General features: G+C 33.6%; 2 protein-coding genes and 1 long non-coding RNA gene across 3 annotated transcripts; 2 read left to right on the top strand and 1 right to left on the bottom strand.

Annotated features, from left to right (window-relative positions):
- Positions 1-4332: 4332 nt before the first annotated feature.
- LOC110909935 lies at positions 4333-5420 on the bottom strand. The gene is made up of 3 exons (XM_022154688.1): positions 5408-5420; positions 5253-5315; positions 4333-4697 (listed from the first exon to the last, which is right to left on the bottom strand). Exons 1-3 carry the CDS (start codon positions 5418-5420, stop codon positions 4333-4335), a joined length of 441 nt encoding a protein of 146 aa, XP_022010380.1.
- A 13749-nt stretch (positions 5421-19169) lies between these two features.
- Positions 19170-19577, top strand: LOC110937054. The gene is made up of 3 exons (XR_002590515.2): positions 19170-19240; positions 19330-19368; positions 19465-19577. It is a non-coding gene; the product is annotated as an uncharacterized LOC110937054 (long non-coding RNA).
- A 764-nt stretch (positions 19578-20341) lies between these two features.
- Positions 20342-20984, top strand: LOC118490386. Its single transcript, XM_035987995.1, has 2 exons — positions 20342-20587; positions 20673-20984. Exons 1-2 carry the CDS (start codon positions 20366-20368, stop codon positions 20982-20984), a joined length of 534 nt encoding a protein of 177 aa, XP_035843888.1. The 5' UTR covers positions 20342-20365.
- The last annotated feature ends 35 nt before the right edge of the window (positions 20985-21019 follow it).

The raw sequence follows: 21019 nt of genomic DNA on the forward strand, positions 1-21019 counted from the left end.
TGTAATAGTGAAACCAGCACAATATTAATTGTAAAACCAGCATAAAATTAACTTTCCTAATATAACTGTTAAAGCAGTACAATGTAATTGTTAAACCAGCACCATGTTAATTGTTAAACCAGCACAAAATATTACAGACAACTACCAAACTAATGTTATATTGTTCAACCAACACAATCAATATTTCTGGTTCAATCTGTCATTGATTTTCGTTTCCGCATTTTTCTTGCATTCCTCTTTCTTTTCAGGCTCCATCTTCTCATACTTCTCTAACAGTTCCATCATTTCACCTTTCGCTAAGTTGATGTCGGATAAAAGTATTTTGCTTAAATACTTGTATCTCAGTTCAACCAACTCTTTGTCTTGTTCCGGTGACTCTTTCGACAGCCCACTATCCCATTCCTTCTTGCTCACATGATTCCCTGTGTATGTCTCCATGTGTCTCATTGCAAAGACACCACAATCTACAAAGTTCTTTTCCGTTTGCCACGACATTTTCATTATTTCTGGTTCCAAGGGTGACATCTTTGTGTGCATTGTTGGGTATTCAACTTCAAGGTAATCACATACAATTTCTTTCTGTAATTTGAAAATTTTCAAAATCAAAATCCCTAAGCATCACAAATGTAATTAAAATAAACAGCACAGAATTAGTGGGCATCAATATATTACCACTCTTTTAGCACGTGCCATTTTTTGTGCTTTTGCTTTCCCTTTCATGTTGTCTATAATCTTGATGGCTTCTCCCTTGAAATCAAAACATACAATGTAGTAGTGCTTGTGTTGTAGTATTGGAATGAACAACATGTCCACTTTCCTAATAGTTCCAAACTCGGTAGTCATCAATGTCGCGGCAATGTTTTCTCTGAAATTTTGTGTGCAGGTCTTTTTGTTCAGTTTTGGTTTGAAGTTGTTTTCTCCCTGCACAGAAACCAGCACAATGTGTTATAAACCAGCACCAGCACAATGTGTTATGAACCAGCACAATAATAGCATTTCATATATTAGACTAACCAGCTATTAATAAAACATTAATATTTCAAAACCAGCACAATGTGTAATAATCCAGCACATTTTGTTAAATGTGCTTTTTCTAATCTGTTATTAAAACCAGCACATATTAGAAAACATACCAGCATGTTGCATGGGCATAAAACTCTTGCCGGCGAACCTTTGCTTCTGTAGACCTCTTCACTGTTTAGTACCAATGACCAAGCTGTTAGGACTTGGACATGTATGTATAAGTTCGGGTGAAGCGACTCCAGACATACCCTTGAAAGGTTTGTGTTAAATGCTGTCTCAAAGATAAACACCCTGCATTGTTGTAATACCTACACATTAGTTTAAATACTTATTTTTATCCAATTAAGATTTTGTTGGTTTTTATACTTACCAGGGGTCGTCAACTGTCGAGAACATCCATTCGGCTATCCTTACTTCAATTTTTTCAGTTTTTGTTTTTATTTGTACAACTCGCTGCATATATGGTGAACATAAAGGTTCGGCAGGGTGAGTTGTACGTTTGCTTTTCTTCTGGTCTCCGGCGTTTAGGTCTTCACCTATGAATTCTTGTTTTTCACTGTCTGTTTTGGGTTCCTTTTCTGGTGTTTTAAAAACCTCTCCTTGCTGTGCTGGTTGACCAGCAGCCTCATTTCCTTCTTTCTTTGCTGGGTGGCCAGCAGTGTCACTTTCTCCCTTTGGTGGTTCATTAGCATCTTCACCTCCTTTCTTTGTTGTTTCCCCATCAGGTTTACCATCTTTAACCTTTTCTCCACCTGCATCCTTTTCTTCTTCACCTATGAATTCTTGTTTTTCACTGTCTTTTTTGGTTTCATTTTCTGGTGTTTTAAAAACCTCTCCTTGCTGTGCTGGTTGACCAGCAGCTTCATTTCCTTCTTTCTTTGGTGGTTCATTAGCATCTTCACCTCCTTTCTTTGTTGTTTCCCCATCAGGTTTACCATCTTTAACCTTTTCTCCACCTGCATCCTTTTCTTCTTCACCACCAACTCCATGATCAGCACCATCTTTTTTGCTGCTTGCTACCTGTTCTGCCTTTTCTATTTCTTTTATAATCTCTGGCCACATTGAACTGGTGATTCTGAAAGGAGTTGAATCAAATTGTGAGACCACCATTTTTTTTTGTGATTGGGTAAGTTTAACTTCATTCCCTTCTTCCTTTTCATTTCCTCCTTCTGTCTTCTCTCCACTTCCTCCTTTTTTCTTTTCTTCATTCCCTGCTTCTGATTTTTGCTTCTCGAAATTGTACTTTTCACCATATACTACCAATCTTTTTCTCCACTCATCCACAGCATCCACAACCTCCTCACCTTTGTACTTTGTTAAACATTCTGCAATCATTTCGTGTGTTTCTTTGACATGCATGTCCAGCTCTTTTGTTTTGGATTTTATCAGACAAATCCATTCCTGAAAAGATAACCAGCACATTCTTTTTATAAAGTAGCACAAATTGTAAAAGTAGCACATTCTTTTTATAAAGTAGCACAAATTGTAAAAGTAGCACATTTTCCATTTTTATTTTTACATACACATGATAAAAGTTTACAATAAAAGTAGCACATTTCAAACTAGCACAGTTTTATAATCCATTTAAACCAGCACACTTTAGCACATAAATCAGCACAATTTCACATTCCAAATTCTAACATTAAACTAACATATACTAGGTATAAACTAGCACAATTTAACATTCCAAACACTAAATGTCATAAAAGTAGCACAATTTCACAATAACCATCTAAACCAGCACTTTTTTCAGTAATAAACACAATAAAATAGAAATTACCACTCCACTTGTTGGATTTGTAGGTGGAATTTGTGAGAGTTTTTCCTGGGATTGTGGAATGTCCAAACTTTGTGTAATGTCTAGAGATTCTGGGAAGTCACTAAAGTAATGATTTCTAGCTTCATCAGTTTCCTTTGAGATTTGTTGATATGTGGATAGAGGTTGTTCAGCTGGTGCTTTTTTCTTTATCTTCAGTTTTACCTTCAAATTCTTTCGTTTTTCACCAGTTGTTGCTGCTTTCAAACTTGTTTTCTTCTTACTCTTCACCACCTTTTGAGTAGGTGTTTGTGTTGTCAAGGTGAGTTTCTGTGCTGGTTTCCCATCTTTTTCACTTCTCTTTCTTTTATTGCTTTTCACCACCGGACCAAGCTTTTTAATTGTATCATTTTTATGATACATTACAGCTGGTATCATCTTCTGTGTTGGATTTGTTCTTTGGTATGTATCATGCGCATAAACCAACTGATTGATTTACAAGTTAGTTTTTGTTATTATGTTTGATAAAAAACAATAAATATAAATCATTTTTAGATAACTACAACATACCACTAGAAATGTTATCGGTCCGATGTAATGTGCTGCTTTAGATTGGAACCAGCTTGTTGTCTTTCTGTTCAAGCAGTCGATCACGTAGCTGCACCAGTCAACATCCTTAATATCTACATCAGGTTGCAATGTTGTAAGGAATTTCATGTTGACGTTGCCACCGTGTGTGAGCTCTGCCATTATTGAGTTGAACATTACAAGAAAGTTCAGTTGAAATAGCCTTCCACTCTCCTTCTGTTCTTTCACAACATGAATAATATGATGCATTTTTGGCAGTTCATCATCAATTTCAAATTGATTTCTAAACTCTGCAACAACTGGATCACTCATTGATGGTTTACTCAACTCCTTAACCTTCACTTTACCCATTGGTATGCCAAGAACTTCTTGTACTAGGTTTGGTGTTATCACTACATTATGTGTACCTAGATTCAGTGTGTTGATTGTAGGTTCATAATTGTTAGTGAGCCAGTATCCCAGATCAGTTGGTATTTTTGTTATATCAAAGTTCTTCATGCTTTCAAATCCCATGTTATCTACTTCTGCTTTCTGTTCGTCAGATAACACTTGCATGAATTCAGCAAGGTTTTTTGGGCTGTTCCTGATTCTAATTCTTTTTTTCTTATCAAATTCCTTGAAAAGTGTTGATCGTATAGGTTCAACGTTTGTGGCAACAGCTTTTAGTGCTGTTTTTTGTTTCTTTTCCGGTTGTTCGAAGTCACTGTCTGATGAGCCTGCAAGTAATTTCAGAAGAAACATAGTAACCAGCACAAGTTATAAAGTGTACTATATATTAAAAAAACAATAACCAGTACCATTTTGATCATTTAATACATAATAAACCATGATTTTTATAATTCAAAACATCATTGTTACATAAGGTTCAGAAAAACATGATCATAATACATAACAACATTGATAACATTAGCAAACTAAAACAAACAACATAAACATGATGATCATAGCAGGAGCTGGCTAGATTGCTACTTCCTTCCAAAATTCTTGACTGAGATTATAGGTTTTTCCTCATCTTCTTCATGTTTAGGTTGTAGGATGGGGATCTTTTGTTTTTCATCATCTTCTTCTTTTTTGGGTTGTACAACTGAGATTTCAGGTTTCTCATCAATCTCTTCTTTTATGGGATCTGAAGGTTCACCACCAGAAGTAGGATTATTGGTATAGCTTGGCCCCCAGATTGCTACTTCATTCCAAAATTTCGGACTCATATAATATTCCTTTTTTGTTGGTCTTACAACTTTTAGTGGAATGGGATGCAAAGGTTCATTATCAAAAGTAGGGATTGGTTCTCCTGGTTGTACAATTTGTAGTGGTTTGGGATTGTACAGCTCTGTTTTCACACACAAAAAAGCAACTGAAACTTATATTACTTATCTCCTGAATTTAAAAGTAGCACAGTCGGTAAACCAGCACAGATTTGGAACCCAAAAAACCACTTGTGCTAGTTTCTTCTAAAACACTAAAGTAGCACAGACGGTAAAGCAACTAGAATTTGTGCTAGTTTACTAGAAAACACTAAACCCTTTGTGCTAGTTTCTTCTAAAGCAATAAACTAGCACAGATAGTAAACCAGCACATATTTGGAACCCAAAAAACCAACTAGAACTTTGTGCTAGTTTCCTAAAAAACACTAAACTAGCACGGAAGTTAAACTAGCACCGATTTCAAAACCAGAAAACCAACCACAACTTTGTGCTAGATATTTCTAAAACACTAAACTAGCACATAGGTTAAACCAGCACATAAAATAAACCAACACAAAAAATAAACCAGCACTATTTCATTAAAACACAACGATGGATCTGTTTTATAAAATGCAGAACATGAATCAGTTTAGACATATTAAAACCCTAGAAATCTGTTCGTTTACAGATCCTTAACAAACCTTCGAAATCGCCATCAGGTTTTGTTTCTTTATGCTTCTGGCTTCTTGTAGATCTCTTAGAACCTGTGTAATCGATTTGATTTCGAAGAAACTTAGAAAAACCGTACAAAATTGAAACGAATACACCAAAATGCAAAAAAAAAAATGGAACGTACTCTCTGAATCCATCGTTGATGCTGTTTTTGTTGTTGTTTGTTTGATTTTCGTCTCTCTTATTGTCGATTTTAGGGGACGTTTCTTACCCATTGGGAAGTTTTGAGAGAGAGTGAAGAAGAACTGTTTTGAATCGTCAATAACTGCTTTTCTTTTTGTCCAGTACTATTTTATGTTTATGGCGAAAATACCCCCGCGCGTTTTAATTGTTTACTTATCTAGTTTAATATTAGGGATTTAATCTGGTCCATTGGTTGTTTAAAAACATGGTGTAGATTGCTTCTTAGGCAACTTAGGCAAAATAGGCTTCTTAGGGGAACCGCCCCCTATATATTAATACACAAACATAATGTATAGTGTTTTTTTATTATTATAATAATATATAAAGTTTTTTTTTTTAACAATTCAATTAGTTTAATTTAATATTATAATAATAATTATTTTCTTTATTATTTTTCTTAACTTTAATGACTTTTTTTTTATCACGGGTTCCGTACGAACAACAACAGTATCGCATGACTTTTTTTTTGATTTTTTTAACTTTTAATGATTTCTGTTTTTTGTTTCAGGGCTAGGGATAAGTCCGGTGCTAACCGATACTGGTACCGAAAATACCAGTTATGGTACCAGTATATGAAGGTAAAAACTTGTAGCGAACCGATACCAGGAACGTCAAAAGTCGGTACCGAATTGGTACTTAAGATCTTTCGGTTTGGGAAATTCGGTACCGGTACGCAGTACCATTTGCTTATCTCTGACCATGGGTTTCATACGAACAACATCATTACCACAAAACTTTTTTATTGATTTTTTTTCTTTTGGTTATCTTTTAGTGTTTTATTTCTACATTTTTCTTTTTATTCTTGTCAGCAGTTCCGTGCGCAACGCACTTGTTGTGATTTCAAAACACATGTAAACATAAACTAAATAACAAAAGAAGTTTGCTGCAGCGCGATAAACCTAGTTAATATTAAGATTAAAAATATTGATTATTATTTTAATAAATGTGTTTGTTTAACGTATTATCATATGACATAACCAATGCTTTCATTCCCTTAATGAATAACCATGAAGAAGAACAAGACTTTGTTCATGTCCGTTTACAATGAGTGCATTACTCGTAGAAATGTGATAAAAGCAACGTTTGATGAACATTTATGCAAATTCTTCGTAGTGAGGGAAGTATTTGTCATATGAAACAAACAATAGGGGCTGTTATTGTTATGCAGTTAATAAAGGTGAGTTGCAGTGCCTCATGAGTCATGACTAGCTCTTTCCCTCGGGCATGTTCTTTTTCATTTAACCCTTTTCCTTTCTCAAGTACTTTATTTTACGCCAAACTCTTTTCTATTATTGACTACAAGTATTTATTGTTATAATTATTAACGTTATATATAAATAATCACAAATAATTTTCTAATAGTATATTTCACATTAGTGGGTACGGTCTCATGGTGGTCAATAAGTCGACCTTGGACATAGCCCCGAACAAGATGGGTTTAAACGTGAGATTCTTTGTCGTTCAAAAATAAATTTCATTATTTCAAACAAAAATAACTGAAAATTTAAAAATATTCCCATTACAAACTTATCAAACCTTTTTTCTATTATTATATAAATTATAGATAAATATAATTTAATTACTAAATAAAATCAAATGGGTATAACGTTATCAAGGATTATTTAATTATGTTAACTTTAATGACGGGAATTTAATTTAATAATAAAAAAGCAACTAACTTGGAATGCCATGTGTCTATGTGTTGCATCTTTCTTCCCTCGCACACACACCACATGCACACGCAACATAAACACACTAGCACACACCACACAAACCAGTGAAAACACACGTTGTCAAACACATACATTATTATATTAGACGAGACCCGTCGTGTGAATAAAATGTTTTAGTATTGTTGTTTTAATAAATACTGAAAAAGTTAAATGTAAAGCAAACGGAAATATATAGGATTATAGGGTTAGGCTTGATGGTGATTCATAGTAACTATCTTCGTTATCAATATAAAAGGGTTGTTCACGAGTTGAATCGAACTGAACGTAGGGGCGGACCCACCCTTTGGCCAAGGTGAACAGCCGCAGTGACGGATCCAGGATTTTTTTCCTATGGGTTCATTTTTTTTGGTTCGGTTTGGGTCCAACATTTCATGGTCGAACCGTTGTTGCTATGAACTGATTCATAGTCACGAGGGGTGACTCAACCATTTTTGGGGCTCAAAGCGAAGTAAAAAATTCAAATTCTGAAAAGAAAAATATCTTATATTCCTTTGTGGGACGTTGTTTTAGCTAATTGTAGGGCACTTCAAAATAATTAGACTATATAAGTATTGGTATAAGTAATACTTGCCAACATGTTTTAATAAAAATCTAAAATATTTTATGGAAACACATACCACAAATCTTGGCTTTTAGACGACTTAAGTTATTCGATCATGATTTCCAGTGTCCTCCCTCGATGCATCACATCTTTACAAACTTCCTAACATTCTCCCAGAACTTCCTATAATCCTATAGCTACTTTATTAAACTCGAGTCATATATAAACACACACCTTAATGAATAAAGAAAATAAGAAAGAAATATGTCAACAATCTTTACTAACCTTATTGTTCTCATTTTGATTGTATTATGTCAAAAGTTATCCTAACAAGCATTAATTCCATATCATTCCACACAAAAAAGGGCAATTACAAATCAATGACAGGTAATCGGGCAACAAGTTGTGCCGCCACCCCCTTTTGAATAGAAAAACCAATTCTACTAAATACAAAGTTTGAAACCTTTAGCGACGAAGAATTACTATTAACGACTTTTTGAACCCGATTCAAGAGTCGCACAGTGTCAGGAGCGAGACCACCAAAGGTATCAAACGCAAACAGGACAAACACATGTTGATTCTCCCGGCAAGCTTTCTCATGTTTTGCCACTTTGCTCGCCTCTGCCTTGAGCACCGCTTGCCCTTGTCCTTGAGCCCGACAAGGGGGGAGACTCCAGTTAGATCTACACAAGCGTGTTTCCCCCCTTTCCATCCAAACACAAGGATGTCCGCCGGGCGTAAAATGGACCTCCCCTCTAAGGGGTCAGTCAGGAAATTTACTGGAGCCTCCTTTTTGGCAGAGATCCCGGCCCGCTTAAGAACATCACATAACACATCTCTCACCCAATCATGCCGATATTTAAATCCTGGTAGCTCTTTACAGTGGATCGCGTGCTCGCCGAAAGAATCCAAACACGCTTTGCGGCATACCGGACATGGCTCGTCAACTGGGAACAAAGGAATCATCAATCGGTATCTAAGGATAGCACGGTATTCCACAGCCAACATGTGTTGCCCCAAGCCTTCAATAGGTGCCTCTTTCACAATGTATAATTACCTGTGTTTCTAAATCTATAATTACCTAATATAACTCACATATAGATTAGGATCAAAGACGTGTAGATAACAAATTCACTTGTTGCATTCAAACCACCATTGAACTCAAGATTACTTAATCTTTGAACAAGCAACGATCACTGATGTAGTTTTGAAATAAGCAACTTTAATCTTATTTTCAAAAACACACTCATATGGTTAGATAAGCAGTCTGAAAAACAATTTTAGTCAGTCATTCTCAAAACGGCTTAATCCTTATATGGATGTTACAATTACATTAAAAGAAGAACAAAAATTTAAAAAAACGCAGGAAGAGGGAATCGATCTCGGGAACTAAATGTTGGGAAAAACACATTTACCACTGGACATCTTTTGTTATGGGTTCACCCATAATTTATTTATGGGTTCCTACCATATTTTTTATATAGGTTTTCGCTAAAAATTATAAATCGAATGGGTTCCTGGGAACCCGTTCTTTTAAAGTAGATCCGCCCCTGAACAGCCGCACCCCTTGAAAAAAGAAATTTAGTGTATATTTTGAGCAAAAAACCCGACCGCACCCCTTGAAAATATGATTGAACACCTCATCCGCACCCCCAACAAATAATTTATGGGTCCGCCACTGACTGAACGGACCTTTGCTCGTGCATGGCTCGTTTACAAATCGAACCGACCAGAGCGGCTCATTTAAAACCGAGTCTCAAATCAAGCGAGCATTTCCGAGCGATTTGGACAACCGTGTCACCCGATTTAAATTTGCTGAGAGAGATAGTGACAATATTGTGTCTTAAGTTTTTATGTCTTTAAAAACTGACACATTTCATGGCATAATTATTTTTTTATGAATAACAATGTTGTTGCCGACGAGGTGATGATCATATTGCACGAACAATGATGTCGAGAGAAGTAGCCAATCGACTTAGGGTAACGACATGAAAAATTGAGGTGATGAGCAAATTGTCGTTATCGGTTTAGGGTGTAACTTTTAGATTTAATATTAACTTTTTATTGGCGTGATTGGGCTAGTACGTAGAGATATAGTTGTAAATTTGTATATAATAGACCAAAATCTAATAGAGTGGTATATATAGAACTATAAATTTAATTTTTATTTAAGTATATATGTATGTGTGTATATATTATAGGTGTGTGTGTATATATATGTGTATATACATGTTTATATATGTTGGGGAAGGTTCATTTGAGAAGAAAATTTAATTGAGAAGAAAAATAACAAAGGGTAATTTTGTAAAATATTAAATAGTTTTTTCAGTTATCTCATTTATTATCATTTTTTTTACTAATTAATTAGTCATAATGACTATTATCCTCCGCACTAACTTTTTTTGACTACACACATCAAAACTTATCCTACATGTTTCGAAACTCATCCTAGACGTTGAAATTTATCCTACGCAACTCGTAATTTATCCTACACTTTAAATTATTTTATTTTATTTTTTTGAAAAAATATATATTTTGAAGATAAGTTACAATTTATTTAATGTAGTTAGCTATTAAAGAGGAAGACTACAAATTAATGACCTATGTAGATTTACCAATGTACCCTTATTAAATGAAGTAAAATAAAGCATTTTTATTGGTTGAAATTTCTTCTTTTTTCTTCTTACAAAAAATTTCTTCTCATTTGAACTCTCCACTATATAGGTATGTGTATATATATATGTATACATATACTAATTAAAAGTAATAATAATTCGAGTCGAACTGAGCTGAGCGGACCTTTACTCATGCTTGATTCATTTACAAACCGAACCGAGCAGAGCGGCTCGTTTACAACCTGGTATCAAATCGAACGAGTTCCGAACAAACGAGCGACGAGCGGCGAGCGATGTGAAAGACACTAGTTATCAATGGTTGCAGCCGTCTCTCGTCAACTATCCATTATTTACTAGTTTTAAATAAGGGATTTTTACATATTTCCACATCCTAAGAAGTTTTATTACATATTTCCCCAACCCATAAATTTAATTACATATTTCCCCTTTCTAAAGAAGCCTTATTACATATTTCCCAAATCTCTAAACTTTTATTACATATTTCCTCAATCTCTAAATTTAATTACATATTTTACCTTTCTAAACCCCATATATTACATATTTATCCATTTAATTAAAAATACTCTTATAGAATTACTATTTTACCCCTTATGAGTTTATTAAATAAATAACTACAATATATTTACTAGCTTCCTGCAATAATTATAAATTTAAAAGTAACAACTTGAATAATATTTTTAAATCTTTGTATGTAAAAATCCCTACTCAATAATATGGATATTATGTGAGTTTTCAACGAGTAAATATATAAAACTGATTATTATTATTATTATTATTATTATTATTATTATTATTATTATTTATTTTTTAAATATGTTGGTTGTCTAAATATGAATCAAAACTTTGACGTCATATTTTCAGCGGAGATGTGTAATTACGTATGAAGGGAGGCTTTATGAACCGCGTCGATGTAGGATGCTTGATCTTTGACATAATATATATAATTGATGGGATTTTTATATATAATTACCTATGTCTATCAATATGAACTTTTTACTGGAAATAAGAGAAGTCATTTTTTTTACTGGAAACACATACAAAGATTTAAAAATATTATTCAAGTTGTTACTTTTAAATTTATAATTATTGCAAGAAGTTAGGAAATATATTGTAGTTATTTATTTAGTAAACTCATTAGGGGTAAAATAGTAATTCTATAAGAGTACTTTTAATGAAATGGATAAATATGTAATATATGGGGTTTAGAAAGGTGAAATATGTAATTAAATTTAGAGATTGTGGAAATATGTAATAAAAAATTAGAGATTGGGGAAATATGTAATAAGACTTCTTTAGAAAGGGGAAATATATAATTAAATTTATGGATTGAGGAAATCTATACTATATAATAAAAGAAACCAATAAAGGGACACATATCATTCATTGAAGCCATCTATTTTTATAGATAATTAATATTAATTAAAAAATAATTATAAAATTAAAATTAATATAAATTTAAACAATTTCTATAGGAGATAATATAATATTTTATAATATTTATAACTTTGTTATAGTTTCCTTCTTACCCCAAAACTTTATCAAATTTTATCTTTACCCTTTCTTAGCCCTTAAGTTCAGGAAATGCATTTTTTAACCACTTAACTTTTTATAAACTTTGTAAATGCCACTTTGACCCCCTCAAGAGTTTTTGCCTCGACGATATAAATTCGAGTTAGTCGGGTCGCGTATAATACGTTATGATTGTATGATTTAAATTCGATTTATGTTACGTTTTGATCAAATCGCAATGCAAGTATATGATATATTGAGTTCAATCGGATACGTCAAAACGTGCGTTTTCATATGGTTAACACATCACATAACGCTTGAACTAATCCCTTCGATATAAATTAATATAATGTAAATTATTTATTTATTTTATCAAACTAAAGTAGTTAAGAGTAGAACCTGTTTCAAAAATGTTTATAAGGGGTAAACAAAAATATAATCAATGTTTATTGGTTCTATACTTTTATTTCCGTGTTCAATTCTCAACTCAAATACGGTAATCACTATTTTTACGTGATATTTATAAGAACCATCACCGCAATCACCCCATCCATCGTATATCGAGTATATCCGTTAGTTTATATTACTACATAAAATTACATTTATGCAACTCGTGTAATACACAGGGTTTTTTTTTAAATATAACTTTTTTATTATGTAGTATATAAAAGTAGATTTATTCAATATACGGGGTTTTTAAAAAATATAACTTTTTATTATGTAGTATATAAAATTAGATTTATTCAATCCATATAATACATAGGGTTTATAAAGATATAACTTTTTATTGTTTGGTATATAAATTACATGTGCTCAACCCGTATAGCACATGAGATTCTTAAAAATGTAATATTTTTTATTATTTAATATATAAAATTAAATTTACTCAACCTGTACAATACATGGGGTTCTCAAAGATATAACTTTTTTATTATTTAATATATATGATTACATTTATTCAACCCGTGTAATACACGGGGTTCTAACCTAGTATGTAATAAAGCTTCTTAGGAGAAGGAAATATGTAAAAATCCCTTTATTTAAATATTCAAAACTATGTATATGTGGTTTTCTAATAGGTTCAGCAATTCATGTTATATTGTACTGTTAAATTCAAATCCAATTAAAAATGACATAAAAGATCCAATTCAGAAACACACTTCAATTTAAAAACGTCATCATAAAACTTAATTTAGAAAAACACAATAATATGTCAGTTGAAAACGGCATAAAAGAAAGAATTTAGAAAAAACATCATAAAATGTTAAGTTGAAAACGCTATATAAACATTAAATTAAAAAAAAAAACATCATGAAAAACTAAGTTGAAAACGATATAAAAACACCCAGTTAAATAAAAACGATATAAACACTCAGTTGAAAACGCTATAAAAAACCCATTCTACCCCACCTGGTTGTTCTAAGGTTCTCAGTATTTACAAAAATGCCACTGCATCAATCTTAACTACAAATCACTAGATTTTATGACTGAGAATCGTTTCTAGCATTTCCACAGTTTTGGGCATTTTTAGCCGAACCCAGCACTATATATATATAGGTAGAGAATCCTGTAAAAAATGTTCAAAGTGTGAGAAGTGTATTATAACACTATATATAATACTATATAACACCATATAAACACCGTATAACAATATGTAACACCATATAATAACATATAACACTATGTAACACTATATATCATTATATAACAAATATAACACTATAGGTTGTCTGGTAGCATGTCTATGATAGATGTATAGTGTTATATTTGTTATATAATGTTATATAGTGTTACATAGTGTTATATGGTATTATATGGTGTTACATATTGTTATACGGTATTTATATGGTGTTATATAGTATTATATATAGTGTTATAATACACTTCTCACACTTTAGGCTCTTTTTACACTATCATTACCCTATATATATATATATATATGTATATATATATATATATATATATATATATATAGAGAGAGAGAGAGAGAGGGCTGCTAGAATGAAAACCACCCCGAGTTGTAAGAACCGCGAGAACTACACCCCACGGAGCGCCGTTCGCCATGATTTTTTTTACAAGTAGATGTGTGTATTATAAACACAGCCGTAAAAAATCATGGCGAACGGCGCTCCGTGGGGTGTAGTTTTTTACACCACAAGTTTGGTGTTTTTAATTTTTTTTCTTTTTTCTTTCACCAAACTTGTGGTGTAAAAAACTACACCACACGGAGCGCCGTTCGCCATGATTTTTTACGGCTGTGTTTATAATATACACATCTACTTGTAAAAAAAAAATCATGGCGAACGGCACTCCGTGGGGTGTAGTTCTCGCGGTTCTTACAACTCGAGGTGGTTTTCATTCTAACGGCTCCCTATATATATATATATATAATATAGGGCAAGGATAAATCGAAAACCCGCTTGAGTTGACTAAACCCTGAAAACCCATTAACCACCATTGATTAAGCTTGATGGATGGTTGAGATTCATTTTGGGCAACTAGTGAAATTTGAATTCCTTTGTGACTATTTTTTAATATAAATCATGTACCTAGAGGGCAATATGGGAAAAGCTTAATATAGTCTCGTAGAAGAGACAAAAGTCTGCATGGGTGTAAGAAGCTTTACATCAATCAGCTGCAGCATTACCCGCTAATCCTAAAAACCCTACATCAGTCTACAATTTCAAAAACCACAAAATATTACCAGAGACTCACATAACTCTCTCATACTCTTCAACAACCCCTCTCAAATTAACCCCAAAATCACCGGAGAGTCACTCTCTCTCATCATCTTCACCGGAGAGTCACTCTCTCTCTCATCATCTTCATCAAGCGTATAACTTCATCGACGAAGATATTCAACAATCACCGTAGAATTTCAACGGTCACCGGAAGAAAAAAATCAGGCTAAAAACGAGAGGGGTTCAGGTGCGTCGCTTCTTGGTTGACTAAAATCATCAACTTTGTTTTAGCTATTCAGAATTAGGGAGTTTTATAATAGAGATTATAGGGTTTTTTAAGACTTTTGAAAATGCTGGATTGCTTTATACCCATTTGGGTTTTTCTTAATTACAGGTACCATTAGGGGTTTTTGTTTGTTTTAAATAATCTCACTTGTTAAAAAGAAAGTTGAAAATTTTAGGTAGTTATGAATTTTCTTTTAGAGATACAGATCTGGGATGTGTGAAAATAAAGAATATAAACTTTTAAACAGTTTTCAAAGTGCTTGGTTTCTTCATACATCTGGCTTTTTGTTAATGACAGGGTAGCATTAGGGGTTTTTGGGGATGAACACATGATCAATTTGGGGGGGGGGGTTGTGGTTTGTGGGTTAATTTTGATTGAGAAAAAAAAATTACACTGATAGTGTGTACTTGTTCATTCTGAGGAAAAAAAACTCTGCTTGCTATAAATTGATCTGGGCCATAGTGATCTACTGGTGATTGGGGTCTTATATTTGTTATCTACTGGTGATATGTGTCTGTTAGAAAAGTCATGTGGACCATATATTGACTACCTCTTTATCTCATACTTTTGCAGGAATCCGTTGTAACAGCTAAGGATAGCAAAACAAATCCAACCAAAAAAAATGACCACATGTGCTTATAAATTACAAAAACTGTGATCAACTATGCTTACAGATTAAAATCCATTTTGTCTTTATTGATGTTGATTACAAATAAAAAATGCAGCTAAAAAGGTTCGTGATACCCCGGTGCTTGAGAAGCGCAAAAACAGGCAACAAATATGTACGTAACTACTTTTAATTCATTACATGTTTGTTGTCATGTTATGTCTAATTTCCATAAGCTTTCTAAAAACAGTGACACCGGATACTAATACATGCGGACCAGCAATGCGGACAAGGGGGGCTAAAAAAGGTTTAAATTTAGTCTTTTTTTTGTTAAGAAATATTTTGTAAAGGTTGTTAGTAGTTCGTGATCTATATAAAACTTGTACAAATGTAGTTAAGGAAGCACATTGTGAAGAGAAGGTACGCAGAAGAAAGCTAATAAGTACGTAAAAAAGCATTTTTTTTCTTTCGATTGTCTAATAGTTATGTTTTATATAAATAATAAAACAAATATGGTGCCTCAGTTTTACCAGATAGTGACTTGGACACTCCCATGGAAAACATTGAGAAAAGAAATAAAGGTACATTTTTTAATGTATGGAAGCTTTGGTTACATTCTTCTTGAATCTAATATTTATGTGTACATGACTTTGTAAAACATTTGTAAGGCGACGGCGATCAGGACGGGCCGGCAACACGTACAAGAGGAGGTACAAAACTGTACTAGACATGATCTTTGAGAGTCTAAATAAAATAAATATATGTTTCAATACTTGGCTTAGGTACTTTAATGCTAATTGTTTACAAAAAAATGTATATTTACAGCTCAGCGATGGCGTGAGGATAGCAAACCAAAGAAAAATGTCAAAAGGAAACTAATAAGTACGTAAACACACCCCACTACTACTTTCCTTCTTTATAAAATATGAAAATCATAACCAAAAGTTGTTATCTTAGTTTCAGCAGATGGTGACTCACAGATGACTGCAGATACAGCTCTGCCAAAACAGGATGCAATTGTTGTAAAAAAAACAAAAAAAGTAAAACATGATCGGGTGGAAACCCGAAGTGGCAAACACGCAAAAACGACGCATAAGTGGCCTAAATTAAAAACACGTTCGTCACCTATGCAGTTGTTCAAATGCATCAAGTCTCTAACGAGGAACCAACAAGAAGACGTTAATAGGATGGGTTTTGGAAAAATGTTGTCATTCAACATCAGTGGGATACCTCTAAAAATTGCCCACTATGTTGTGGACCACTTTAACCCAGAAGAAATGGCTATTGAAATGCCATGTGGGTCAATAGATGTTGATGTTGAGTCTGTCCATGAACTTCTAGGGATTCCTAAGAAGGGCATAGACATGCAAAATGTACGAGCATATTCAAAGCTTGATGTTGCTGTTGAAGCATGGAGAAAACGATATCGTAAACGATTTGTGGCACCAACGAACCTGGCACAATCTATACTCACAAGTGATGAAGCCAACAGTTTTCATTTCCGACTGGACTTCCTGATGTTATTCTTAACCGTCATGGTTGAGTGTAACAAAAATGGGCGAATGAAAGAGTGGATTTTGAAAACTTTTACTGGAGACACAGATTTCAGTAAAATCAATTGGTGTGCCTATCTGATCCAACAAATCAAATCATGTAAAGATGGCTGGAAGAGTTGTGATCCTGAATCTCCATTTTCTGGACCACTCACACTTTTGGCTGTAAGTGTTCTGTTTAACAAAACTTACTAACAATATAGGCATACAACATTTGTTTTGTTATCTTACCGCTTGTTGTTTTTTTTTTTGTTTTTTTTTCGCCGTTACACAGTTGCTATATGTCGACAGAGTTATATGCACAGGATTTCCAGTTGACCGGACAATATACCCAATCGTATTCTGGAACAAATACGAATTGAAAAAAAGAGAACGGTTGGAGATAAAAAGAGGTGGCTTTGGTGGAGAGGATTTGCATGAAGTTGGTGTGGTTAGACGGGATCCAAGAAAAACTGAGTTACATGCTAATGATGAAGTTCTGAGTGTAAGATTAATAATTATAACCAATTACAAAATAATTATGTTCTTTCGAAAATTAGTTAAAAACGTATTTTATAACTTTGTTTGTAGAATGAGATTGCATTGATAGAAAAACATTTGGACGTGATGGAGGCGAAAAGAGTTACGGTGGAAAAAAAATTGGAAGTAGTGTTCAATGCTCATCCAGACAACGAGCAAGTTAAAAAATTGATACAATGATTTGAGAAAATTGTACACTAAAAAAAAACAAGGATATGGCTGTGCCCTGATTCCCCAAGGAAAAAAATTGCTGGGGTCCTCATGTCTCTTAACAAGACAGTCCAAAACCCAGATAATGATTACACAGAAGGTACAACGGGTAACGGATATATATCACTTCATTGAATATGTATTCAGTTTTTTCTACAAGCTGTAACTAATTTGAATATTTTTTTTAAATGCAGACCCTGAAGATGATGTGGTAAACGCGGCTGAAGTGGCAAAGATCAATGGTATGACCTTTTTTACAAAACATATTTAGCTTTTTTTATTTGCAAATAATCGTTTACACGAAAAAAGTATTCATATGTATTTGTAGCTCAAAAATATAGAGTGCGAGATAACTTTTTTGGTAAGACTTACTGGAACAAGAATGTACTTATCGTACTTCGTTCAGATTCGTTGAGCCATAAACTGCTTTTTACGTTCTTCGTATTCAATCAATTTACTCCTACACGTTAAAATTTTATTTAAAAGATGGATTAACAAGCTCCATTTTGATTACATTTCCCCGAAAAAATAACAGTACCATTAAAAACGCCTATGTATAGTAGTTCAAAAACTTAGGGTACATTTAATGTATCATGATCATGTACTGACTCTTTAAAACCAATCATTTCTAACACAAAATAATGATAATTGACAGATTCGAATAAACATAATCATGTGGAAGTGCGAAATAAAAAACGCAGTGCAGCGACTGATAATTTACTGAAAAAAGGTAAGGTGCAAAAAAAATATAATACACGCGCGTGTGATAATAAACTGATACTATTTTTTTTAAACGTATATAGCATCTGGCAATGATCGGGGGAATGGTGATGGTAAGCGAATGAAGAATGATGTGTCAGCAAAAGGTAACTTTAGTGATGACAATCCTAACAAAAACGTTATGTGAGGAAAAGCTAACTTTAATTTCTTTATTTGAAATAGAAACTCCACTATAGAAACATACACGACAACATACACGTGCAGTAATTGTAGATAGAAAAATAATAAAAAAAAATAATGACATCAATGTTACATTTCTCTACAGATGAAAAAATATAAAATGTTTAACTAACAATAAAGTAAACCACCAAATGTATGTCCTAAATTGCAAACTAAGCGTAACATGTGTGTATGTGATCACATTAAACTAAATAGACGGGGGTAAGGCTGACAAAACACAAGAGATGATAGATGGAGAAAGGTGCGGAGATGCCACTACAAAAAAAAAGTGCTACATGTGGAGTCATAGGCAACGAAGAAAATGAGGCAAAACATCAAGAGACTATAACTACAACAACAAGTAAGTTTTACATCTTACATATAACCCGTCACAAGTGTAGAAAAATCAAGAAAACCCGATCATACACAAAACAAACTAACACGTATGTGTCTGTGTACATGTGAATGAATATAAATAGACAAGAACAGCGAAACACAAAACATGCAAGGATTGTTTGATGCGCCTACCTTTCACCTGCTCACACAAGACACCGAATTAGGTGACTCATGATTCCCAAAAAAAAATGAACATGTGTTATTTCTGTACACAACAGATAATCCGACTTATCAAAACCAAAAAAAATTGCAGGTGATGATGTCGATGATACGCATGACAAAAATCAAGAAGGTGAGTTCTACATGTTTTTTTACTTCTTTCGAAGATTATAATAAACTTGGCATTTTTTTTATTAAATACTAACGAACAAAAACTAAAATTGAGCAGGGAAGGGAACGGCTGAAAATGATATCACACGTAATGCTTGGATAAAGGAACTTGAATCAAGACGAAGAAAACCAGTTGGTAGGTTCAACCGCTCATGTGATGACCATGAACACGAAATGGGAATAGACATTACAACGGAAGAATAGCGTATTTGGGAGTTTCTATTCGATGTGAAGTACTCAATGTAAGCTTCAGTTTAAAAATATTAAAAATATTACTTGTTACATTATGCAAAACTTTGGTCCTCTGATAGATTATGGAATGTTTTTGCTCCAAATAGTATGTTTTTTTTTTTTTTTAAAAAAATAGTCTATTATGTTTTAAATGTATAACTGCATATGATTTTTCACAAAACAGGACACGGGGAATGGTCATCTCCTTGTCTAGCGGGGTAACAAAAAAATTTGGTCAATCTGCTGGGTAAGTTCAGCTATAAAAGATATATGTAAAACATAATAGTCCTAGTTTCTTGATATCCAGAATCTAATTTACATATCTAACATTGTCTTACGCAGAGATGTTATCTTCGAGAGTATATACGGCTTGGAACTCACAAAAACGCTGATGCGCACTTTGAGGGAGGAAGTGAAGGTCTGCTCTGATGTAGTTGATGCTTGGGTAGATGTGATGAATTATGAAGAACTTGACAGAACCGACGGCTGCCCGACGCGGGTTTATTTTAGCACAACTGTGATAGTAAGTATTCATACTATATTACTTGATCTTTGTCTGTGATTTTGGATTTATTAAGTCTTTGGGAACGTTGTAAGTATGTCTATCTAAATGCATCTTTTGAATTATTGTAATTCGGGGCTTGCACCAACTTATTGACACAACTTATTTGGAAAAAAAACAGGACAACTGGTTATTGACGGATTCTACTTGTGATGATGATGAACGTATGCAAACGTTCGGCGAAAGGATGGTCGTAGGCGGCGCATATGATTTCATTGGGATCAAAATGGGTTTCTTTCCAATCCTGGAGAATGATGAATATTACATGATTGTTTTCGATCTGGAAAACGGTGAAATAACCGTCATAGACCACAAGCCTGATCGCACATCCTTAGCTGGCATTAGGGATCATCAAGACTACTACAAAAAAGATACACCATACAAAGTGGTTAGTCATTTTCTTTTCCCATAAAACATTAGGATGAAAAACAGCAACTCATACAAAAACTGATTAGTTTATCGTTTTTTTACAGAAGCATATGCTGGACAATTATTTGGAGCATTGCAAACATCCGTTAAAGGATAAAATTGCGCCAGCCAAGATTAAGAGGTGTGATATCCATTGGGCGACAAGTGCACATCCAATGGATAGTGCAGTATTCCTTATGCACCACATGCAGAATTTTAACGGCATTAGTAAACACTTTGAATGTGGTTTTAGTAGCAACTGGAAGCAAAAGCAAAAACAGATTCTTACCCTCCGAAAAAAATTCGCTACACGCATACTACTCTGTGATGTGAATGTAATGAAGGGAAAGGTTCGCGATGCTGCATTATCAGTGTAAGTTGCTGCTCCGTATGGTAATGTTATGTTTTTTGT

The sequence above is a fragment of the Helianthus annuus genome, chromosome 1, assembly GCF_002127325.2.
Source record: "Helianthus annuus cultivar XRQ/B chromosome 1, HanXRQr2.0-SUNRISE, whole genome shotgun sequence".
NCBI classification, from domain to species: Eukaryota; Viridiplantae; Streptophyta; class Magnoliopsida; order Asterales; family Asteraceae; genus Helianthus; species Helianthus annuus.